General features: G+C 36.0%; 1 protein-coding gene across 2 annotated transcripts in view; it reads left to right on the top strand.

Moving 5' to 3' along the window:
• The first annotated feature begins 230 nt into the window (after positions 1-230).
• The window catches only part of tpk1 (thiamin pyrophosphokinase 1), an 85,558-nt gene continuing 59,079 nt past the window's right edge, over positions 231-26,709 (top strand). For both annotated transcript variants that reach the window (XM_067435331.1, XM_067435330.1), the window contains exons 1-3: positions 231-355; positions 8,925-8,999; positions 22,456-22,525. In XM_067435331.1, coding sequence (XP_067291432.1) covers positions 316-355; positions 8,925-8,999; positions 22,456-22,525 — 185 coding nt within the window. In that variant the 5' untranslated portion in view covers positions 231-315. The remainder of the gene's footprint in view (positions 356-8,924; positions 9,000-22,455; positions 22,526-26,709) is intronic.

Here is a 26,709-nt window from a genome sequence, read left to right as displayed (position 1 = left end):
ATAGGTAAGTTAAATAGGAATTAGGAAAAGTTAGTATTCACTGGACAGAGTTCACGTAGACAAGACCGTGAAAGAAGGTGAGCGATCTGATCCCTGACGGCTAAACATATTATTAATTTCTGTTTTTTATCTTGTATTTTAGATACTTTAAATGGTCTGTTGTGTTTTATTTGTCAGTGCATTTCTTTACATGTCATAATAGAAAGCTGTTGTTTTGATTAGAAGATATAATTTGTCAGATATTCACACTGTCTTTTAATGTTTTTATTTGTTTTCTTCTTCAGTTGATGAATCCAGCCTATTATAAACACGACCATGGATGAATTCGCTCCATTAGATTGCATTTTGCCTTCAGGTATTTATTCATTTGAAACCCATTTAAGTGTCTGAATGTATTTATTCTTGCCTATGCATGCATTTGCACTTTGTTCAGAAGAACATAAACATAGTTAATGAATATATCACAGAAGTTCAACGCAGTTTCAAAGGACTACATTTTAAAAAGGCTTTAAATTAGCCAATTTGCATGTTCACAGTTCTTATGATGTTCTATGTCTTACACTTTATAACTGAATTTTAATGAAAATCTTTTACTGATTTTTTTTTTTCTCCGCTAATGCTGAGAATAACATTTTCAAAGATATGTCCATCATTTCTCCTTTTCTTATGCTTCTCCACAGTGTTTATTCAGGTCTAATCATTTTTTAATCATTTACTTGGTTTGCACAGATGAGACTACACCAACATGAGCATATTGAGGATGCCAAATGTCTGTTTTGCATATTTTATCACACAATGTGGGTTTTTGGGTGTGTTTTCATTAGATCTGTACAAACTTTGCTGTTTACTTAAGCAAAAATGAGGAACTATTAAAACAAGCCAATTAACACACTGCTTTATCAAGCTCAGGCAATGTGGGATGTGGCTGTTTAGTTTTAAGTTTTTAACAGGATGAAGAATTTGACAATCAGCTAATGATCCCAGTCAGGTTCACTTTTTTTGCAGAGATGGATAACTCACGCAACACACACACACACACACACACGCACACACACACACCCCAAATGCAATAACTGGACAAAACAGCCCCATTTAATCTGAAAGCAGTCTAAACCAAAATAATAAATGTGTCCTGGGGGAATTTTTTATTCAAAATTGTATCTGTATCTGTCTGCCGGTGTTCCATAAATACATTACCAGAAAGTAAGTAATCAGGCTCTAATGATTGGCCAAGAATTGCAGCTATGCTTCCAATGTGTCTGAGACTGCATGTGGCCATTACTGTAATGAATGCATTCAGCAACTAACATCAACTTACCTACTGTTATCTTCCCTACTCGTTTTTTTCCTGGTAAGGTGGTGAAGATGGTTTCGGTCAAATTCATGAAATGGTTGTGTAACTTTTTGCGCCACATTTCACAGCAAACCTGCATCTTATTCACTGACTGCACACAATTCTGTTTAACGAGAATGACAAGCATTGAAATGAAGAATTTAGCCGCAGTCTTTCTTACTGTAATTAGAGTAAATTCTTGGAAATGTAAAGAGCGGTTGGCTGTGGACTGCAGTGCCCTGTTATTAGGGGCCAAGCACTGAATGGTGTGATAGCACCTATTGTATCTGTTAGTTTTCTTCCTCTCCCTCTTCCTCTTCCTCCACATGTGAGTCTATGGCAACCCATAGAACCGAATGGTAAAAACTTGTGCAATTTTGCAGCCTGATAGAGAATAGGGCTTTCACTTTTTATTCGATATTCGAATATGCATTCGAACAAGTGAAATATCCGTGATCGAACTATAAATAAACTATCCGGTTTTTAAAGTGCCATTTAGCGCATTTTACAGTCTATAGGTGCATTTACATGGAGCACTGTAATCAGTTTAAAAGTCCAATCCCAATAAAAATGCTCTATATAAACACCTCAATCTGAATAAAAATGCCCAAACTGAATGAAATTGTAATCAGTTTGAGAGGGGTAGGATAAACCTTTTCATGAACCGATCAAACAAAAAATTTCACCATGTAAACAAGCTGACCCAATTACTTTTTAGTTTATGTCCTTATGTGACGTGATCTACAATGTTGACAAGAGAGGTAAGTTAACTTTTCTGAGGGGTAAACTTTTTATTTTGTAAGAAGTTATGAAAATAATGTTGGCTACACCCTTTAATGTTGACAGGATTTGTCCCAGCACTTTTTACTTCAACTGCGCCTAACAGAAAAAAATATTTTTTTCGGAGATGATTATTACACTTTACAACAAATAAATAGCTTTTATAAAACCGTATAAGTCCTGGTGCCCTATAAAAGTTTCTATGGCAACTGTGAACACATTCCAGCTCCTGGAGAGGACAGCGTTGACATTTTTGATGCACCAGACAAACTGTGTGCGCATGTCACAAATTGATTGCGATTGAAAGTCAGAACATGTAAACCCCAGATCGGTTTAGATAACATCTCATGTAAACAGTCCACCGAATCTTTCAATCGGAATGACAAAAAAGTGTGCACGTAAACATTGCTTATGATTAGAGCGTTTGTTTTTTATTTTATTGTTTGCCGTCTCATCCAATAGAGGGCGTTCTAAACGTATTGTAGCGTAGGCGCTCGTAGATATTCAAATATTCAAATGCATTGCTTTATATTTGATATCGGTTTAAATTCGATTTTTCTCAAAAATGACAGCCCTAATAGAGAACATTCAAATCAAAATCAAATCCCTAACTCCATCCCCCTAGCGCCACCAACTGTCCAAAATGTCACTTAAATTTCTGCTAATAACTTTTGAATCTAAAGGGCTAGAAACAAAATTCCTCTGATTCCTTGGACAATTGGAGTGCAAATTCGAATGCACGAATGTTATTTTTCATAATGGAAATTTTCCCGCAAACAAAAAAATACTTTTCAAACTAGACGGTTTGTCCAATTTTCATGAAAATCGAATCAGATCATATTTAGACTAATGCTAATTCAATGAAGAGCACGCCAAATTGGACGTGAGGCTATTATCTCTGCAATGCTTAAGCGTATTCAGATCAAACTTGGTATGTCATCCCAAGCATGTGTTTTTTTTTCTTATAACTTTAGAATGCTTCGATTCGGTGCTACATGGCCAGTCGATAGATACCCAATTTTAGCTTTAGCGCATCGTTACAAAACTCGGCATGGATCATCGGCACCATGCCCTGAAGGAGCCTAAAAAGTTTTGGGTCAGTGCAGTGGCGTAGTCATTACTACATTACTATGATGAGTTTGATGAGACGTATGGACGTGGGGGAAAACCCATCCATCAGCCCACAAGTAATGGTAAGACTTTTCAATTCCAAGCGCGGGTTCATTTTGTAAAGCTGGGAACACAACATTAAATAACTGTCAGTAATGTTGTTAGTGTTGGGGTAAGGTGCTTGAAACTAAGTTTTGACACAATTCGACCTGAGCTTCGAATCTACCTTTTTTCGAACTCGCTCTACTTTCCTTTTTCCATAACATATCGGATTCATTTATATGTATTTCAGTTTTAGTTTTTAGTTTTTTTAAAGTTTAACTTTTTCATCTAATATTATATTTTATAAATATATGATGAAACAACACTTGCCTGAAGAGGCCTAAAGTTATTACAGTGTGTGCATAATTGTTATGCAAGTCAATATTCTGATCATATTTTTTTCCCAAGCACATTTTACTAATTATCAACCACATCACTCTTAATAACTACTATTAATTTTGTTTATAATCATTTAAAAGTCATATATAATTGTTAACGAGGGCTGGAAGTGAAAAACGCTTGTTTTTCAATGTGTGTAATTATTAAGCTGGTTTTCTTTTATGATAAAATGGACTAAAAAAGAGATTTAACTCACACTGAAATGTCAAATACTATTAAAGGGTTAGTTCACCCAAAAATGAAAATATTTCATTAATTACTCACCCTCATGGCATTGGCCACCCGTAACGCCTTTGTTCTTCTTCGGAACACAAATGAAGATATTTTGAAAAAAATCTAAATAATTACTTTATCCGGCAAGTTATTATCGTCCGTGTAGGTCTCGGACGTGAACTCACGCGATAGCGCCGCTGCTCCTCTTCCGGGTCATGTATCCGAACGGCGGATCTGCATCATATTCTCGCACATGCATCAAATTCATGTCAATAACTTGTTGGATAAAGCCGTTATTTTGATTTTTGTGCGCACAATAACTATTCTTGTCGCATTGTAATTATTGCAATTATTGCAATTATTGTACAGCCACTGTAGTGAGATGGACTTTGTAATGACGTTTTTAGAGCCTTTTATGGGTCTTGTGAGTGGGAATGTACTGAATGCCAATGGAGGCTTATCTGAAGCCTTTCTCAGCCATCAGCTTTCAACAAAAATATCTTCATTTGTCCGAAGATGAACGAAGGTCTTACAGGTGTCCAACGACATGAGGGTGAGTAATTAATGAAATAATTTTCATTTTTGGGTGAACTAACCCTTTAAATACCCATGAAAAGGATGCAATATATTGAACTTGCAAAATTATGATGTTAAATGCTAATAGAAAAATAGGTTAAGAAGAAAAGATATTAACTGCAAAAGAATTTGGTGAATAATTAGTTGTGAAACCATCAGGAATGTCTCCAGTTCCACCATTTTACAAAACTGCAACTACTTGGAGTCTCCAGAAGTACAAAGTGTAAGTTTCTTAGAGACTTTGCTATGGTAAAATTCTGAAAAAAATCCTGAAATCCCCACTTAATAATAATCACAGGTTGAACTGATTTTTTTAAAAGGCTTTATAGAAACATTGAGAGTGATCGAGGTTGAGAGTGACTCTTGAGAGACCAGTACCAGTTCCTCTTGCACTACTGTTTGAAGAATCTATCATCCCTAATCTGCAGTAAGTTTTTGGAGTTGATTTTAAGTCCATCTCCTACCCAGAAAGTAGTATCGGCTCACACTGTGACTCCAAGACACAAGCTCGGTTTTCTGACTTGAACTGTGCTGCTACCTCAAGAGTCACATCTCAACTTATCTGTCCATAAAACTTCAGTCTTCAAAAAGTCTTCATCTATTTCACAACACGTCAGCTTGTGATTCTTATTAAGTGGGTGTCATGTTTCAGGATTTCTTTTTAGGTCTCTGAGCGGTTGACACCTTGTGCTTCTGGTGACTCCAGGTAGTTTGCAGTTCTGGAAAATGGAGAAACAGGAGACTAAGAATTAACACAGAGAATTAAGTGTGAAACCACCAGAAACTCTTTAAGAAATCTTGCATCCTTTCTTCTCAAACTGTGTGTGTGTGTGTGTGTGTGTGTGTGTGTGTGTGTGTGTGTGTGTGTGTGTGTGTGTGTGTGTGTGTGTGTGTGTGTGTGTGTGTGTGTGTGTGTGTGTGTGTGTGTGTGTGTGTGTGTGTGTGTGTGTGTGTGTGTGTGTGTGTGTGTGTGTGTGTGTTAATTAAATCTCTTTTTTGGTCAATTTTACCTTTAAAATAAAACCTTACTTAATTCATTTGAATAATTAGCTTAATAATCACGCACATCTGAATAAGGCGTTTTTCATTTCTAGCCATCGTTAACAATTATATAATCGCATATAAATGGTTATATACAAAATTAATGGCAGTTATTATTTGATTTATGTGGTTTGGAATTGTTAAAAGGTGCTTGGATAAAAATATGAGCAGAATATCACACACTGTATATCTGTCTTATTTTTTGTGATCATGAAATACAAAAACATTTTTTCAGAATCTTAACTATGTTTTCTCTCACTCCTAGAGCTTGTCCCTCGTGTAAAGAACTGGTTTTAGTGTACTTGCTGTACTTAATTTTCACACTGCTGTCCCATAAGCTCCAGATACTCAAGAGATTTTGAGACAAAAGACTCATGAGAACAAAAATAACCTGGAGTAGAGATAGACACATGTGACCTTAGACTTCTCTGAAATGTTCTATATATCCCTTCAGTGAAATGAAGACTGAAGACATGGCCCAGATTTCTGACCTAGTCCAAAAATACGCCATTCGCAATTCTCATCTCTCAGCGTGCTTTCGATTCTTCGATTCATACATATTCAATATATTTATATTTAATGGAGGTCTGTTTAGAATAAGAAATTGCGTTTCATGTCCTATTCATTCCAATTTGTGAACTAATCAAACCCAGCTTGTTTATGTGTTGAATTGCAAATTTGTTGTATCCTAATGAACAGCAAGCTCTCAGCTAATTTGGTATATGATAATTTCTGTGTATTTCAATTGATAATTCCCAGAGAAGAATATTCAAATGTGGAAAACGTCCTTGGTGCCCTACTAAAAGTGTATGCTGTCAAAAAAATGTAATTTACAGAAAGAGGATATGTGACTGAAATGTGTAAAAACCTTTTTGTATAACTGTTGCAAAATACAGATGTTGCTTTTTGGAGTTGTCTACCTTTCGCCACTGTCACGGGTGTTGCGATAGCTCTCATTAATTTAAACACTGTTTTTGCACCTCAGGACCTTGATATTTCCTCAGTCTGTTCCACAAGATGTGTTCTGTTTCACACTTGCATCAGGATACTTGTGATTTATTCTGAGACAGTTTTGACACATACACTGTGTACTTGTCACATTTCCTCATCCTGAGATGTTGGCGATTCTTTTTTTTTTAACAATGTACACTAAGAAAATTAATGCTCTAATGCTGATATATGTCCTTAATCCTGTCCAGCATTTGGCCATGTACAGACATGAATTGTAGCACTGTGCTGTATAGAGAAACATTTAATTAGCTTCATGTTGGAATAATAATAATATAATTATAAATGTGTGAGCAGCTTGGCTCTGCAATCGCAATTAAATGTGTGAACCCATGCATTTTGGACTGTTTGGAGCACTGGGATGCCTTAGAGAACATTTATCTTGAAATATTAAAGGTGCACGAATGGAAAACTGTATTTACCTTGGCATGGTTGAATAATAAGAATTCTGTACATGGAACTAACATACAATGAGCCTCAAAGACCACTGTTTTCTCCTTCATATGTAAATCTTGTGCTTGAAAAAGACCCCTGAAAAGCGAGCAAATCCCAACCTAACACCGACTGCAACATGATAACAAGAATGCGTATGAATAGTACGTGTGTGCAATGTCTTGGAATGTGTATGGCAAAATTAGTTTTGGCGTGCACATGCTACGCAGTTTTTCGCGTGCAAATAATACGAACTTTATGGCGTGTATATCTGACGCACTCTTGGGTGGGTGGTTTGTGCATATAGTATGCCATAAAGTCTGTATCATATGCACACAAAAAATGCGTGACAAATGGCAGAACTCTTTTTAGCATGTACATTGCATGACTTTGCACACTCGTATTATTTATACACATTTTTGTGAGATCGGGTTTGACTGTGACTTAACAGTCGGGATCATTATATATTTACGCTTCCCCAAATTTGCATATATCCAGCCCATGTTCAAGGCCAGGCAGTATTAACGTTGACCTACACCGAATCAACAGAAATTCTGCAGGTATTGTGAAGATGAGAGCAATGTAGTGAAAATAGCAGATCATGGATATAAATGTTATGTTCCAGGCCGTGCAGGGGATGTGAGCACTTTTCATAGCCTTCCTACAGAACAGAACTATCGACAGGCATAGTTGATGTTTATCTATAACATAATACAGCACCAATTGAATAAAAAAAAAAAAGAGGAACGTTCATGATTGCAGTTGCCAGATTTGAATAATTTGTATACCCCAATTCGAGCTTTTCTGTTAAAAGAACACGTATTCTATCCGGTGTTAAACTTAAATGTGCAATCTGGCAACCATCTGCATGCGAGCAGATGATCTGAAACCCCAATAAACAAGTAAGCTGCATTTCACTGAAATTCTCCATTTGAGATTTTCTGCTTTGAAGTGTCATTCGGGTGGTCTGTGTTCTGTCAGGACTTGTGCTGTTTGCGATTGTGTTTGCTGAATAACTGCACTTGTGTGAGCTACTGAAATGAGCCAATCAGAGCAGAGCTGAACAACATTATTCATGACCCTTCCAAAGAAGGCAAAAACAGACAACCCTAAAAACTGTTTCTAGGGTTGCAAATGGACCTGTAAAACCATATCCGGAACCATAAACCATAAAACCATACCCTTTAATAAGTCACATACCATCTATGTAGATATCAGAACAATTTAAATTATTGTTTCGACTCATTCTAGGGCACCTTTAAAAACTCAAAATATAGAGTAATCAAATTTTGATTTCATATATATATATATATATATATATATATATATATATATATATATATATATATATATATATATATATATATATATATATATATATATATATATATAGTGTTTCAGACTGCATAGTGGATCAGTATGTGACAGAAAGTGTCTTATGTATTCTGAACCCACCTTTTCTTCCCATTATTTACTGTGCTTTCTCTCCTTATAGAGTTTATCTCTAACAAAAAATTATGTGAAATATGAAACAGTTTCATTTATTTATTTAAATGCATAAATACTAGTGTTCAAAAAACTGTTATGTTCTAAGAAAATTAACTTAATGCAGTATGACCAAGAATCAACGTGATCTTTTACATAATAAAATATGTAATATTATGTCTTTATTATATAACATAATATTTGTAAAATGAGCTGAGATTGATTTGTCAATAATACACAGTTTGCTTAAAATTGCAACACATAAAGCACAACAGCAGTTTAGGCAATTACCAAAGGCATTAGCCTCTATTATCACAGTTATTATTCTTGCTGTTTTCATTAGCTGCATATATTTAGAGCTGAATCTCACCAGATGAATCCAAATATTACAATGTGTTTTCTCAGTTGTACACTTCAAATGGAAGGTCTGAGAGTACATCATAACCACAGGATGTTATTAAAATATTTCTGCCAATTAATGTTCACTTTTGTGTTGTTTCACCAGGAAAACAGAGGATTTGCTTGGTTATCCTAAATCAACCGTTGGATGAGCGATACTTCCATGTGCTGTGGAGTAAAGGTATTGATTTTGTGATGAATATCACACACATCGGCCTTTGATTTGATGCTTGTCTGTACTTGTCTGGCTTGGTTGTGCAGTACAGAATTGTAACATACCTGGGACAGAACTCTCTAGATAAGGTCAGACAGGCCTAATTGGTGATATATAGAGACACTATGCTATAAAACCCATATAACCCATAATGCATTAGTCATCTTTTTGATCCCCCACTGGGTGTGTAAGGATTACATAACTTCTGTTTTCTGTTTGTCTTTATAGTGCTGTGTGCTTTCAGTTACCCTGTTATTTGTTGATCCCAAACAATTTTCAATTGCAGCTGGATTTATAGCTCTTGTACTGAATTGTAGATCATGACTAGTTATAATAATGATGTACAGTACTTTACTATACATTTTACTATACAGTCCATACCTCGACGAGTCAGTGCTTTTTTGCAGCAAAACGGGGACCAACACAATATTAGGAAGAAGTCATAATGTTATGCCTGATCGGTGTATACTATACTAAGCATGTTCTCTCTTGTCGGATTTGTTGAATTGAACAAGTTGAATTCCAACTCACTGGTTGAAATGTGAACTAGTGTTGTTATTGTAAACTAAAACTATATATATATATAAAAAAAGGTTTTGTTTATTGAAATAAAGCTGATATTAATGAAATATAAATATTAGTTCTTAAAATAACGTTTGGCAACAAAAAAAGCTAAATCACTATCATATATATATATTAAAGCTGAAGAGAAATATTTTTAATAATACAAACACTAAATAAAAATTACTAAAACTTAAACTAAAATAAATTAAAAGTTAAATTAAACTAAAGTAAAAAACTGAAAATATAAATTAAGATTAAGTATAAATTCTAAATATTATTAAAATAACAGTGCTGTGAACACACTACTCACACTATTTATACTATAAACTGGCATAGCATAATGCATAAGTATGCAAAAAGGAGTGCACCTAAAATGTTTTTAGAGCTATCAGTCAAAATGTAATCGAATTCATTTCATGATTTTTCTAATTAATTAATCAAATTCATTAATGTGTTTTTGCTGTGAAACATCCTTAACTGAAGATAATCTATTACATTAGACATTACATTACTAAGGCAGATGACTGAATAATTAAAAAACATTTCTGAATATAAATTATTGAGCAACATTTTCAACAAAGGGTTAGGGGGGCATGATTAATTGCATACATTTTCCTATTGCATTATGTTTTCATAATTAATTGGACTAATTTTGTGCATTCATTTGATTGCCCTAGTTTTTACGTAACTTTTCATCTGATTTTTTGGGGACTATCAAACCGTTCAGGAGTAAAATAAGTAAATAAAATGCTTTTTATTTGTTTTCTAAATGTTTATTTTGTTATTTGATTTAGACTCTTCTCTTGAGATGGTTGCCGGTTTGTTTTTATACGGGCAAGAGTTTATGTCAACTATGTTGCATTAGCTTTTTTTCCCCCTCATTTAAAAACTCTTGATCATGTAATTCCTCTGCCCTTGCATCAGAGATGCTGTGCATTTTTCATGCAGCTTTGCTCTGGAGGCAAAGCAGGTGGTCGATGAGTGCGTTGCTAGGAGCAGGGTGAACATATCCAGATGGTTTTCCTTGCGGGACCGGGGCAGGGCGCTCCACCTCTCCCCTAGTGAGCCTCAGAAGTGTAGCCCTATGGGCCTGTGGCACCAGCGGCTCTCTATAGGGCTGGATGATCAAAGGCACATTTTTTAACTCTTTTCAAAAGTTCATTTCTTACTTAGTCCACTTTTGTCTATAGTACTGAAAAATGTAGAACCAGAAATGTTTTGTGTGGAAGTTACTGATGGACAAGGCTTTAAAGAATGGAAATGCAGTTTATTCATTATATAGTAGTTTGTTACCTGTGTCCATCATTGTATCTTCCTGTACTTACTGTTACTCACAGCCGTCAAAATAATGCCAACTAATTCTATTTTGTACACCACCATTTAAAAGTTTGGGTTGGTAAGATTTATTTTTATATTTATGTTAGCTGCATTAAAGGAACACTCCACTTTTTTTGAAAATAGGTTAATTTTAAAATCCCTTAGAGTTACATAGTTTAGTTTTACCGTTTTAAATCCATTCAGTCGATCTCTGTATCTAGCAGTAGCATTTTTAGCATAGCTTAGCATATATCATTGAATCAGATTAGACCATTAGCATCGTGCTCAAAAATGACCAAATACTTAATTTTATAAGATAATATTTTTACAATTTAAAGCTTTACTGTTCTGTTATGTAGGTATCGTGTACTAGGACCAATGGAAAAAGAAAAGTTTCGATTTTTAAACCGATATAGATAGGAACTAATCTCTCTCATTCCTGCGTATTAATCAGGGAGTTTTGCTGCCATACCATGGGTGCAGTGGCGCAGTGATATTAGTTAACTTCAGTTACTTCAGAAAATAGTTCCTAGTTATGGTCTAAAAAAATGCAACTTTTCATTTTCTATTGGTCTTAGTACACAATGTAACTACACAAGATTTAAGGTTTAAATAGGAAAATATTAAAAGTCTTTGACTTTTAATGACTTTGGTCATTTTTTTTTTTTTTTGAGTGCGAGGCTAACAGTCTAATCTGATTCAATGATGTATGCTAAGCTGTGCTAAAAGTGCTACCACCACATACTAGGGATGGGTACCAAAACCCGGTATTAAATAAGCCCCGGTGCTAAATTATGAAAGACTGCAGTATCGATAAGCTCTGACGCTATCAGTTCTGCTGTTGGTACTAGAGCAATGACAAAACTACACTTACTATTTATTATCGTGGCATAGATGTTATATTGCGAATGATATATATTGCCAGCCATTTCTATAAGCAATGAGAGAGAGAGAGAGAGAGAGAGAGAGAGAGAGAGCTACAGCTTGCAAGACACGACAGTCCCTGAGTGATGACGATGGCCAACAAAAGTTTATCCAGTTATACTTCAGGCCTGACATATTTATCTGATTGTATTTTCGATTTTGTTTGCCAACAATTATAAATAGATGATGAGGTAAAACTATTAAATACTTGTCGCATTCCGTCTTGTGCAACTTCCTTCCCTTCACAGCGGTGAGCATTTCCCCCTAAACCCCAAACTTAATGCCAGAATCAGCACAATCGGTCATTATTGTAAAATGCAGTCTCTACTATTGCAGAACGTGTTTGTTCATAAATAGATCTATTAAAAGCACAATAATCCACGCAAGAGTTTCCAACTTCAAGGCAGCTTATGCGTGTGCGCTTTGAAACCGACCCCAACTCATAGGCTACATTAAATTATAGTACTTTAGGCTTCATGTGCATGTCTAAAACATCAAATACACACAACAAATACCCCATTTCAAAATGACCGCTTGGAGACCATAATAGTTGGGAGAAAATATGATGTATACTATTTGAGCTGCATTTGGTCTTAAAGGGGCAGCGACCAATAAACCCTGACGATTATTGTGTCATTAATGTGAATCAAACAACAAAAGGCAAATAGAAAGATACTCCCAGCTTTAAAAACTTTAATCTTTTAATTTGTACAGTGAAAACTATACAGAGTTATTTTATATTTGATGTGTTTTGTAAGCCATTACCTGATCAGTAATGTTAGGCCTTTGTTAGACCATTTGTTTGTACTTTTGTTTCTTTGTTCTTATCGTATGCATATACAACACAAAAAATAGATGTTTTATATTAGTTTTGTACAAACATTGTAATATACCTATAGCAAAATAAACAGCATTTTCAGATTATAAAGCAAAGTTAATTATGTTCTTATTTTTTCTGTTTTCTATAAAAAAGAACAAAACAAAAAACGACAACGTTAAAGTACCGGATCGATAAGCAGTGTCGGTAAGAGTAGTAATAACGTTAAAACCTTCATGATACCCATCCCTACCAGATACAGAGCTGAATGGATTCAAAAACGGTAAAACTCAACTGTTTAACTCTAAGGGACTTGGAAAATGAGCCTATTTTCAAAAAAGGGGAGTGTTCCTTTAATTGATGAATAATACAGTAATAATTTTAATATACAAATTTGTCCAGGATACCGAGGTTACACCCTACTTTTTTTTCCAAAGGACATCTTGTGATTTTTAATGACTACAGAGAGTCAGGACTTCAGTTTAACCGAAGGACGGTGCTCTTTGACAGTATGTCCCCATCTCTGTACTGGGTTGTACACAGACCACAGGGTGAGCGCCCCCTGCTGCCCTCACTAATGCCTCTTCCAGCAGGAACCTAGTTTTCCCAGCTTGGTCTCCCATCCAGGTACTGACCAGGCTCAGCCCTGCTTAGCTTCAGTGGGAAACCAGTGTTGTGAACTACAGGGTGATATGGCAACTAATTTTTTTCTTCATATATTTTAAAATGTGATTCCCATGGTGGCACAGATACATTTTCTTAAGTCACATGATCCTTCACAAATGTTTTAAATATGCTGATTTGGTGTTCTTATTTTTTATTAAACAGTTTTGCTGTGTAATATTTTAGTGGAAACCGTAATACATTTTCCCAGGATTCTTTGATGGAAAAAAAACAACAACAACATTTATTTGAAAAACAGTGTATATGCCTTTATGATCAATACTTTTGATCAATTTCTTTCTAAACAAAAGTATTAAATAAAAAAATAAAAATAAAATACCTAAGAACATTGGGGATATGTTAAATATTAAAATGAGAATTAAGGAATTTAGAAACTGGGTTGTTTATAATAGTGTGAAAACAAACAAAAATAAACAGAGACTGTATTTTATGATTTAGATTTTTTACTGAAAATCAGTATTACATAACTGGAGATTTTACATTGTTTTTGGATTAATTAAATTAAATGAACATGCTTTTTAGTTTGTCTGACGGAGTTGACAAAGTACGTTTTGAAGTAAATGAATATAATTTCTTTAGAAAAAGTATTTAGAAATAAGCCTGTTCACTTACATGGTTCATTTTCTGAGACCTTTGTCTACAGACATACCAATCTTTAATGTTGTTTTTATATTTTTACCTCTAAAACATGTTTTATATCTAGAATTAGTGATGTATAATGTTTGTTAGGTTTTTTGTTTCCATTGTGTCACATTCAGAATTTTTACATTTCTATTTTAATGGAGCTGCATTACACTCATTTTCATTCACTCTTTCATACAAATGACATTTACTATGTAGTACGAGTAAGCAGTTTTAGATATGCATTTGTGTGTAAAATGTCACTTATGTTGCCTCATGCACCTTATTAGATCAGCACCATGGTGTGATATAGTGCTACTGTAGACATGAGCAGAGGCAAAACTTTGACTCTTAGTTGTTGTACGAGAAAGTCTCTTGCCATTCTGCTTACATCATGAGTGATATTCATCACACCTGACATTGACTACACCGTCAAAAACAAATTTCAGCACTTGCAAAATGACAGTGTGGACAGTCAGTCTTAAAGGTTAAATTTAAAAACCAAATCGGATTTGTGGAAGCCTTAGTCACCTCCTGGAAGCTGTTTCTCTCCACCTTCCTCTAACACTGCTGTTTATTGAAGGAAATGCTTCAAACTTTGTTTTGATGAAAAAATATATATATATTTTTTTTTTGGTAGCCTATTTTGAATTGACAGTGCCACAGAAATCAGACACACTTTAGTACACCATTTCTCTATCCTGTCCAGAAACCATTTTTCCCCACATATTGTGGCATGTGAAATCATTATTACCCTTCCATCTGTATTAAATATTTGACAGTTTGTTTTTACAATACAGCGATAGAGTTTTGGCAAAGCTCTTTTTTAAAATCTTTTTGCACTTTTTGGTCAATTGATGGATTGTGAGTTTGGATCATTTGATGTGCTTGATAATGATTTTGTGGCAACGTTTTCTTTTTTGGATTTTAGTTTTTAGCATCTATGTGCTAGTGTACACTTAGCCCTTATCCATCAGAACCCTTTTTGAGAATAGACGTGAAAATGCACTATCCAAACTTAAATGGCTATAATTCAAGAGGAATATAGACCTAAGTTTGGTCTTGTTTTAAAGAAGTTCTGCAGATCATTGCTATAGAGCAATTCGGAAAATGAAAGTATAAAAAGTAATGGAATTTAAACTTAGCTGTAAATGAAATTAATGTATTCAATATTTTTATTATATATCAAATATATATTTTATAAAATAAATTTGACTATAAAATTACTATAAAATCAATATTTTGCCATATGTCTAACCAAGTTTGAAGTTCCAATTTGAAGTTGATATCACAAAAATGTAAGTTTTCATGATATTTTGTTTAGGCGCTGTACCAGAAATAGCCACCTGGTGTCATTCTTCTTTTTATGCATTGTCATGCAACAAATTAATTTCACAGGATGAATTTTGAGTTTGTAAGCTTTTGAATAATACCTAATGATGGTTACTAAAATATATGATATAGAAAAAAGTAAATAAAAAAAGCACCAAACAACCAGATCAGTCAGTAAGATTTTGGGTCAGTAATAATCTTTAAAATAAAATTAATACTTTTATTCATTAAGAATGCTTTCATTTAATCAAAAGTGAAGACATTTATGTTATAAAATATTAAAATAAATACTGTTCTTTTGAACTTTCTATTCATCAAGTAATCTTTTCAACAAAAATATTAACCAGCACAACACTGTACCATGTGAAGACGAGTAATGGCTACTGAAAATTCACCTTTTCCATCACAGGAATTAATACCATTTTAAAATATATTCAAATAAAAAAAATATATTCAATATTTAAAATGTTAATATTTCATTACATTTTTACAGTATTTATGATCAAAAAATGTTTGCTTTGGTGTGCAAGAGACTTCTGTCAAAAACATGAACAAATCTAACTGATCCTAAACTTTTGAACAGTAATTTACACATTTAAAATTTAGTTTTTCTCTTTCAAGAAAATTTAGCTAAAATATTGATGACTCATCTTGTACTGCACTGTTTTTGTTCAGTCTGAGAATGAGACTCTCTAGAATGAGAAATAACACCTACAACAGACAGCAAGAATTAAATTAAGTATGCCTGTGAAAAAGGCTATTCAAATATATCCTGCTCAGTCTTCTATTTGAAAGAAAATACAAAATTATAGACTTAAAGTTCAGTACCCATACTCTCTTAACACTTTCTAGGATGAAGAAACCAGCTTAAGAGGTAAACTAACCTTCCATTTTGCTCGCTGACCACTCGGCCCTCTTTGATTTACAGAGGCCACAGGCTTCACTTCACTTCCACTGCCAAAAGACATTAAATCAGCGACAGCAAAGTCTGCCTCATCAATATTTGTCCCCCATAAAACACCGACCGAGTAGCAAAAGTTCATGACAGGAAGAGGAAGCACCGCTGGTGGATTATGAAGTGTTTATTTACAAGGTTATCTGTCCTGCACCAGGGCTTCACTGAAAGAGCATTCAGAGTTGATTTACCCCCTCCAACATCGTCCGTCGTAATGCTGCCTCACCAAAAAGTGAGTGGTTAGTTGTTTACTATTGGAGGCTTCATCTCAAACCTTTTTTTTTTGTTTTGTTTTTTTTTGTTTTAGGTTTGCAGTAGTTCAAAATCAATTAATTTTATAGGTTAAATTAATTTTGATTGTAATGACTCACTGATTCATTTTTCTTTGCCTGTTTGATGCCAAATTAAAAGTCTTAGGCAAAGTGGGTCACATGATCTTGCAGCTGTGATTGAACCCACGGGTTAGATATTTTCAGCACATTTAGAACTGAAAGTGCTTTAAGTGCCGTCGATTCTCAAGATTCATGGCCAATGAATGTTATACTATTGCCTATTGTGCTCTGCATGTGGTTAAGTCTTCAGTTTATTGAAGTCTTCATATTAATATATTTGCCCGGTGTCAAAATAATGAGTCATTTGCATTCAACCTGGGGCTTTCAAGTCTTGCTCCTAGCTGGAGTTCGCAGCTACACTGAATTACGCCCTGTTTTCCGGTTAGAGATGTTGCATGCTGTTTACTTTGATGGGATCTTTACAGAACAGCTTCTTTGATTCACATCCCGAGACTGCACTGAAAACGCCAGTGTAATCACGCTATGAACAAATAATGATGTCTTTGCCAGACCAATTTAGCTGTCTGGGAACTAATGAATTACTGGCCTGGATGCATTATCATGAGGCATTATTTCAGATCTGAAGAGCAAATGATTTTGTAGTTTACTTGTCTCTTTGTAAGTATACATTAAGTGGGCCATTACAGAGAGGCATGAACCTTGCACCATTGTATGTAAGTATGTTAAAAGCAGGAAAAATGGCCAACTGTAAGGATTTGAGTGAATTTGTCAGGCCAAAATGTGATGGCTAGACAACTGGGTCAGAGTATCTCCAAAACTGCAGCTCTTGTAAGGGGTTCCCGGATACACAGTGCATCGTAGTTTGCTGCGAATGGCAGTCAGGGTGCCAATGCTGACCCCTGTCCACCGCTGAAAGAGCCAACAATGGCCATGTGAGCATCAAGAACTGGAACACGGAGCAACGGAAGAAGTTGGCCTGGTCTGATGAATCAGGTTTTCTTTTACATCACGTGGATGGCCAGGTACATGTGCGTTGCTTACCTAAGCCCTGTTTCCACCAAAATTACCCGGAACAATTTGTACCAGGAACTTTTTTACAGGAACCCCCCCCCCCCCCCCCCCCAAGACCTGCAACTGTCTGCATTTCCACCGCGATCTAAAGTTCTGTGAAGATTAGGCAAATTAGTCCGGTGATGTAGGACTGCGCACGACTGCTCCTCCAAGTCAGTGACGGACAGTAATCATTTTTGCGCAACCACAAAAACGAACTAAAAATGATGACATTTTTTGTACCGATTGAAAGATTTAGTGGACTGTTTACATGAGACGTTATCTTAACCGATCTGGTGTTACATGTGATGACTTTCAATCGCAATCATTTTGTCTCATGCAGTTTGTCTGCCGCATCAAAAATGTCAACGCTGTTTTCTCCACTAGCTGGAATGTGTTAACTGTAGCCATAGCAACTCTTAACAGCCACCAGCTGTTAAGAAAAGTAATAACGAGTATGGAAGAGATTCAAGCTGTGCTGCTTTTGCTGGTTATGTATAGGTTTACTAAAGAGGTAATTAAAAACGACAGAAACGAGCACTAGCATATTCAGAAAACTTGTAAAGCTAGATTTAAAATGACAATATATTATTATCAGCTATTACGGACATTGCATGTGAGATGGCTGAGATGAACGCACGCCATCAGACAGAGAGCAAGACTGATATTTACTGAACGCAGAACCTTGCAAAAGTCTTTTGAAAATGCCGGCTGAAATAAAATGCTAAACCAATCAGCATGTTTAGCGCCCAAGTCCCGCCCTCGAAAGTTCCTGAACTTTGAAAAAGTACTACCTCGCGAGCAGGGCCGTTTGGAGGGGGAAATATTTAACCGGAACTTCATTTAGACCCTGGTTCCTGCGGTCAAAACACACCGAGTACCACCCAAAGTTCCTGGTTCCTGGGTAAAGTTCCTGCGGTGGAAACGCGGCTCTTGCGAACACATGGCACCAGGATGCATTATGGGATCTGCTGCTAACATTTTGTTACCAGATACCACAGCACACCTTTAGGGGCCTTGTGGAGTCCATGCCTCGATGGGTCAGCGATGTTTTGGCAACAAAAGAGGGACCAACGCAATATTAGGTCATAATGTTACGCCTGATCGGTGTGTGTGCATGTATATATGCATACATATACATATATACATACACTATATTGACAAAAGTATTCAGACACCCCTCCAAATCATTGAAAGATATTCCAATCACTTCCACTACCTTGGATGCAGTGGTGTAAAGCACGCCCCCACTGGAGACGTGTTCTCTGGTGTGAGTGACGAATTACTCGTTATACTTTTAACGTCTTTTCAGTTACTTGTTACAATAATCGAATGTTCATTTAATGACTTGTGTAATTAATTTATGTTTAATTGATTGACAGTCCTATTTTTGTGTAGTTAATGCCCTGCTGATTTATTAGACTCTCAGCAGTTTGTCAATCATTGACCATAGAATAGCCTTTAAATAGCCTGTAGATACAGTATACAAATGCAAGGTTGACTTTGAGTTATTGTAAAATGTAGTCTAAGACATTACAAGTGGGGGAACAGACAACAAAGGGAACAAAAGTGTCTTTTCTATGTCACCCAGAGCAAGGTGACCCTTACAAGCATGATTCACACAGTGTATTGTCACGTTTTCAGGAGTTCAGAATCTTGTTCAGTCATTGAAGGTAGCATGTAAATTGAAAGTGAATGTTCTTGTGTTGTTCAAATGTTTCCACCCCCTCCTGTTTTGCCAGCCTGTACAGGTGTTTAACTGTTTAAAATGTTTCCCTCGATTCGCCTCGTGCTTTCACCTGAACGAAGTTGTTTTAACGGTATGCCCAAAGCCACCGTGTCCATTAGGATTGCAGCATTGTCTTTGAAACACATTCCATTATTCATGAGGCATATGATGCAATTCTCTTTCCTTGACGCTTGGCCATAAACCAACTGTGCTGACTAGATTTCTTTTGTCTCGACATGATCTTTGTGACAATTCCTCACTCTCATAAGCATAACATCTGAGCGATTGTCCCAGAAAATCATTTTCGTTTCCTGCAACCGTGAAAAATTCCCTTCCAATTTTCATGGAACTTATTTGAAAAAAAAAACAACTAAAAACTAAAAGTCACCTTTTTTGTTTATAAATGCAGTACCGTTGGGTTTGTGTTGTTTTAAATAATAGGATTGCAGACTTATAACCAAGCTCCTTTATAAATGGAGCAAGAAATGTCTTCAAAGGAAAGCCTTCACTCTCAAAGCACCTGGTTTAAAATAACTAATTTATTCAGTGAAAATGCACAGTGTTTTAAATTCCTGTTTGTTGCTTCCTGCTATTGTCTAGAGAATGAATCCCACATCTGTGTGCTTTAGTTCATCAGCTACAAAAAGTCAAGAAGCACTTCCTCTGAACTTCTCATGTCAGACTTCAAAGTCGGCAGGATTATCATTTTAATGTCACTTTTAGATGTTATTTTTGTACATTTACAACTGAGCATATGCTGCAACATCTTAAACCGGATCTCATTTCACGTGTTTATATAGTGCTTCATAAAGGTTGACATAATACGTCTTTTCATAATTTTGTTAAAGATTTGTAAAATTGTTTTATTTTATATATTTATGTATGAATATAAATACACTAACAGTCAAAATAAATGAATAAATTCACTCTTTGTTATATTGAGGATCTGTAAGGAGAAATTGCAGAGGATCCCCAAATCCAGGAGTCAACTTGTTGCATCTTTCCCAAAAAGGACTCATGGCTGTATTAGATTAAAAGAGTGCTTCTACTAAATACTGAGCAAAGGGTCTGAATACTTAGGACCATGTTATAGTTCAGTTTTTCTTTTTTAATTAATCTGCAAAAATGTCAACAATTCATTTTCCTGTTAATATGGGGTGCTGTGTGTACATTAATGACAAAAATTAACTTAAAGGTAGGATAGGTAGGAATTGGTTAAAAAACTTTTTTTTCCAAATTTGTTTAAACTTTCTTTATATATCAATACATAATTAAAATGTAAGTGCTCTAAGTAGACCTCTCACGACTGTTTTAAAGACAGCTCATTATTTCCCTTCACTCCACCTTCTCCCTTCTGGGCTCTTTCCAAAGCCACGCCCCCAAAATACATGAACGCGCTACACCGACCAATCAGCTGGAAGACGCATTATTTACCTCAGACGAGCAGTGTGCATTTTCTGACATCATGTCAGAATCACATGTAATAAAACATCAAACTTTATCAGTATGCATATAAACAAATAAGATGACTTTTAGTACTCACTATCAAGCTAGAATACCGGTACTGGTAAAGTTTAAAATATATTTTTGTTTGATTTGGTAACGAGCTAGTTATATTTATAAGGCAAAGAAAACGGGTAGCATCATGTTTTTCCAATAACATCAGTTATACTGTGATGAAGATGAATTTCGTGTAAGATTCATAACATATACTGTGTTTTGCATGTAAGAGTTTCCATGATGAAAGCATTGTTGATTAGTAGTAGCTAAAGCTAACTTAGCTCTTAAAAAAGTTCCTGGATGTGGTGTACTAGCTTTTACACATGCATTTTGTTATCTAAAGTAAAATTTTGCGAAATTCAACACAACAGCGATCAACATAAGCTAAACATATTGAGTATTTATCATCTCTACTAATGGCTAAGTGTATAACGTTGTGAATTTATGCTAAGTAATGTTATGTTAGCTATATTAGGCAGCTTTATGTGCTCTTGATACATGCTTCATGAAAACATAAACCAAAAAAATGTATAATCAAAATGAAAGATTACCTGTCCAGCAGAAATACAGCAGCAATGAGTCGTTTTTCAGGTCCCTCAGTTCTCACCATCGAGCCACGCAGATATTTACTCGCGTTTGATTTCTTTGTTTATCCAAAGACTTTCTGTGCATTCCCTTTTCTCGTACTGTCTTCCTTTTTTTGCATTGTTTGCCTTCGCTGACTGTAAAACCCTGCACTGTGAATTTTGAATGCTCTTTCTCTGCCATTATTTTGAGTAGGTTTCGTGCCTCTTGAACTGCTCAAATCAAACGAGCGCGCATGTGGGCAGATCCTGTAGCGAAAGCGGTGGTCGCCATGGTAGCGAGAGAGATCATTTGCCAATCATTTGTTTTGTCCCGAACGAAAATAATGAGCAGTGTTTATTGCAGGTTAAAAAGTCTAGAGTCACTCGATTTTTATACTCTCCTTTTCAGAGTACTTACATTTTAATTATGTATTGACATATAAACAAAGTTTAAACAAATTTGGAAAAAAGTGTTTTAGATCAGTCCTTCCTATCCCACCTTTAAATGATTTTAGCAAATGGCTGCAATATAAAGAGAGTGAAAAATGTAAGGGGTTCTGAATACTTTACATTTATTTTTTTGTCAAAAAGGTAATACCTAAAGACATCATTATATGATATAGTATATGATTTATTACACAGTGTAGATCAAGATTCATTATGTAGATGTGGCTGTCAAATCCCTCGTCAAAACCAGTGGCATGTTTAACTGGATTTAGCTTCCCACTGGCTTTACCTTGGAAATGACAAGCATCACCATGCTTATCAGAATCGATGATGATCCTGACAGGACAGACTGACCTTCATCCTGAAATGATTAGTGCTTTCGTGAAAGGCACAAGGGAGCCATTACTGTCATGATGGCCATGATCTAGAATAATCTATTTGTTTTCATTTCAGCATGTCAGCAGTTACCGAGATGGGCTCTGAAATGCCTTCAAACGTATAGCCGTATAATGTGATTTCAATTATATTTATCTCTTCACTCATTTTTGCTTCGAGATCTGAGTTGTAATGAAGCCGATCAAGAAGTCATCTAAGCACCTCTTGTTTCTTTTTTTGCCGTTTCAGCCAAGATCCGGGCATGTGCCGACGGAGGTGCCAATCATCTGTACCACTTCACAGAGGGTCGTCGAGAGAGGTGAGAACCTATTTTGGCTCCCATCACTATTGACTCGGAGGGCAGAGAGGGATCTAGTGATGTCAAGGTTCTGGTGTCATTGCACATGTTCATTCTCAGAACTGCTGGACTTGTAGGAGGCCTCAGGAGTATCCTGGTTGCCAGAGTGCTTTCAGAGGACTTAACTCCTAATCCATCACCTTTTGTCAGTGGCTGACAGGCCAGATTCATCTCTAGGCCTCCAAATTGGGTACTTCTCTCCCCTCCTGAGTGGTTTTCAATTGTTTTCTTTTGTTTGGGTCCCCTTCTCATTCTGCCACCTAACAATAAAGCGAAACTCTGACTCTCCAAGCACGGAAATCACAATTTAGTGATGGACTTAACTCGTACTGGAGCATTTTTTTTTATAGGGATAGTTTGTCCAAAATTTTTAATTCTGTTAGATAGATTCATGATTTGGATCGCCAATGTCACGTGATTTCAGCAGTTTGGCAGTTTGACACGCACTCCGAATCATGACTCAATACGCTGATTCATAACCGTTTTAATCTTTATTTGAGGATTGAAAACAAAACCGGAAGAGAAGACAATGCTGAATAAAGTTGTAGTTTTTGTGATTTTTGGACCAATTTTTTTTTGTTTCTAATTATCTAACTGATGTCACATATGGACTACTTTGATGCTGTTTTTATTACCTTTCTGGACATGGACAATATAGTGTGCATACACTTGCATATAAATATAAAATATAAAATAAACTGTGTTCAGAAGATTAACTCTTACGGGTCTTACCCGTAAGATGAGGTCTTACGGGTGTGGAACGACATTAGGGTCATTAATTACATACATTTAATTTTTGGGTAAACTAACCCTTTAAACATGTTTTTATTTTGGCACCTAGAAAAAAATATTGCTTAGTTGTCAAACGCCAAAAAAAAAGAAAAAAGTATGGACTCTTTTTATTTTAAATTAAATACAAGTTAAAGGGGACCTATTCTGAAAAATTCACTTTTATAATGTGTTTTAACACAGATTTGTGTGTCTACAGTGTGTGTAAACAACCAGTAAAAATCCACCCACTCCTTTTTTTTATAACCCCCATAAATCATAAATGTCTCTCCAAGAGAGCGGTTCCAGAAGCCTGCCCATGACTTTTCTGTTTTCTTTAGAGTTTTTTTTGGTTCATATTAATAGCATATATAGCAGCAGGTTCTTTATATTGTTCCTGTCACTTTAATACACAGATTTAAATGTACACGCAATTATTTTTTTCTCTGCTGTTTTACATTCACAGAAATAACTGACTATTTATGTGAACTTTGTGTGTTTTTGACATATGTAATCTTGCGTGTATTTGAGAGTTTAAGCTCAATGAGACGGGAAAGAGAACTTAGTTTAATACTCACAACCAGCTTTCTGTGCACTTGCTTTGGGTGTGTGAGCAAAACAATACAGAAGAAGTTTAAACTGTTAGGGCTTTAAAACGCATGCAAGTAATTACATTTCATGATGATGAAAAACTGCAATGTCACGTGAGTGTGGCCACAATAGAGATGATAATCAAAACCAAACAAGTTTTATTCGTTTTTGGCAGATATCCAAGGCATCAGCTGTAAAGTCTCCCCCCTTTTCTGGATAAGGGACGGGGAGAAGCAGCTAATTTGGGTTTAAAGGTGCCCTGCCACACGTATTTCATTCCCTTGCCTGGGTTAACTTGTTTAAACCATTCTAGCATGGTATAGAAAGCCTGCAGGAAGATTTGTGTCAGTTCTCATTTATTTTCATTGAGCTAAGCTGCTTGACTCTGATTGGCTAACAGCTAGCCAATGAGACCCGGCTATCAGCATCATTTACCCAGTGCAACAAGTAGAGTAACTTTGTTTACTATCGTTTGGAATCGCCACAAAATATATATATAGTTTGTACAGAAAATATTTACAGTGCTTCACTTTTTCCACCTTTTGTTATTTTATAGGCTTATTCCAAAAAAATTATCTCTCAATTTTACAAACAATACCCTACAATGACAATGTGAAAGAAGTTAGTTAAAAATCTTTGTGAATTTATTTAAAAACAAATAAATAACCACATGTACATAAGTATTTACAGCCTTTGCTCAATACTTTGTTGAAACTCCTTTGGCACCAATTACAGCCTCGAGTCTTTTTGAGTTTTATGGTACAAGCTTGGCACACCTTTTTTGGGGCAGTTTCTCGCATTCTTCTTTGCAGGAACTCTCCTGCTCCATCAGCTTGGATGGCGAGCATCGGTGCACAGCCATTTTCAGATCTCTCCAGAGATGTTCAATCGGGTTCAAATCTGGGCTCTGTCAGGGCAACTCAAGTACATTCACAGAGTTGTACCATAGCCACACCTTTGTTATCTTGGCTGTGTGCTTAGGGTCGTTGACCTGGTGAAAGATGAATCTTTGCCCCAGTCTGAGGTCCAAAGTGCTCTGGAGCAGGTTTTCATCCAGGATGTCTCTGTACATTGCTGCATTCATCTTTCCCTCTATCTAGTCTCCCTTACTAGTCTCCCAGTTCCTGCCAATGAAAACCATCCCCACAGCATGATGCTGCCACCACCATACTTTACTGTAGGGATGGTATTAGCCAGGTGATGACTGGTGCCTGGTTTCCTCCAGACATTACGCTTGCCAATTAGGCCAAAGGGTTCAATTTTTGGTCTGAGAGTCCCGTGGTTAGGTGCCTTTTGGCAAACTCCAGGCAGCCTTTCACTGAGGAGTGGCTTTCTGGACACTACCATACAGGCATGGTTGGTGGAGTGCTGTAGAGATGATTTTTCTTCTGGAAGGTTCTCCTTTCTCTACAGAGAAATGCTGGAGATCTGTCAGAGTGACACAGACTCTTGGTCACCTCCCTGACTAAGGTCCTTCTTCCCTGATCACTCCATTTGGACTGGGTGGCCATCTCTAGGAAGAGTCCTGGTGGTTCCAAACTTCTTCCATTTACGGATGATAGAGGCCACTGTGCTCATTGGGACCATCAGTGCTGCAGAAATGTTTCTGTACCCTTCCCCAGATCTGTGCTTCGATAGAGTCCTGTCTTGGAGGTCTAGATACAATTTCTTGGACTTCATGGCCGGGTTTGTGCTCTGACATGCACTGTTAACCATTTTGGAATAACACTGTAACAATTTTTTTTGGAAAAGTGAAGCGCTGCGAAAACTTTCCGGATGCACTGTATATGTATATGAAGCTCAGCTCTATGGGTGTTCGGGCTTTCTGTTCTGCCGCTCCTCGAATTTGAAATGCCCTTTCCCGACCATCTGAGGGCACCTCAAGCTCTTGAGACTTTTAAAAAAGGACTAAAAACTTTTCTTTTTGGGAGAGCTTATGTCTTTTGGCTATTTAATCTATTTGTATTTTCCCATTTTTGAATTACCTTAACTGCAGCACATTGAGATTTGTTACAAATGTAAAGTGCAATACAAATGTATTATTATTATTTATTATTATGTGTGTTTAAATCATATAGCAATATACCTGAAAAAGCCATTTCTGAATCTGAAGAGGAGACATAAGCACCACAAGAACTGTCTGAATGGTAATTTATGTGCAAATAAACCATTAAAAAATTTGAAAAGGTATAAATGTATTTGTGGCAATTGTCTTCTGACATTTTCACTTGTAAAACATTACACTATTGGCATATGGAAAAAAGGGCTATGCCTGCATTTGGAGACATGTCAACTGCCTTAGACATTCAAAGACAAATGACCTACTTGTAATTTTGGCAGTACAGAAGCAAAGATTGTTTGAGCCAAATTTTAGTTTTGTGAGATTGTTCCAAAAATAAACTGAAGCCATTTAAAGAGGTGATGAATTGAGAAATCAACTTTGCCTTGAGCTTTTGATATATAAAAGGTCATGGAAATATAAGAATATCCTTTACATTTCAGATCTGAAAATGTCCTCGTTAGTCAAAGAAAAGATTTTATATACACCAGGCCCAGAAACGTGTTCACATCTTGATGTCATTGACTGATGAAACGCCACCTCTACAGAATAATAAGCACATGTAATTCAGTAGCCCCGCCCACCAACTAATGGAGCTGTTCAGATTCCGCTAGCCAGCAGCAGTAAGCATGCCAAAGAATATAGCAAGATATTGCACTATTCCTGGTTGTGGAAGAACCCAGTCACTGCATAAGCTTCCTTCAGATCCTAATATTAGGAATGTGTG

Source organism: Pseudorasbora parva, chromosome 24, assembly GCF_024679245.1.
Source record: "Pseudorasbora parva isolate DD20220531a chromosome 24, ASM2467924v1, whole genome shotgun sequence".
Taxonomy (NCBI): Eukaryota; Metazoa; Chordata; class Actinopteri; order Cypriniformes; family Gobionidae; genus Pseudorasbora; species Pseudorasbora parva.
Note: the sequence above shows the minus strand (reverse complement) of the source record. Positions and strands in the feature narration are given on the sequence as shown.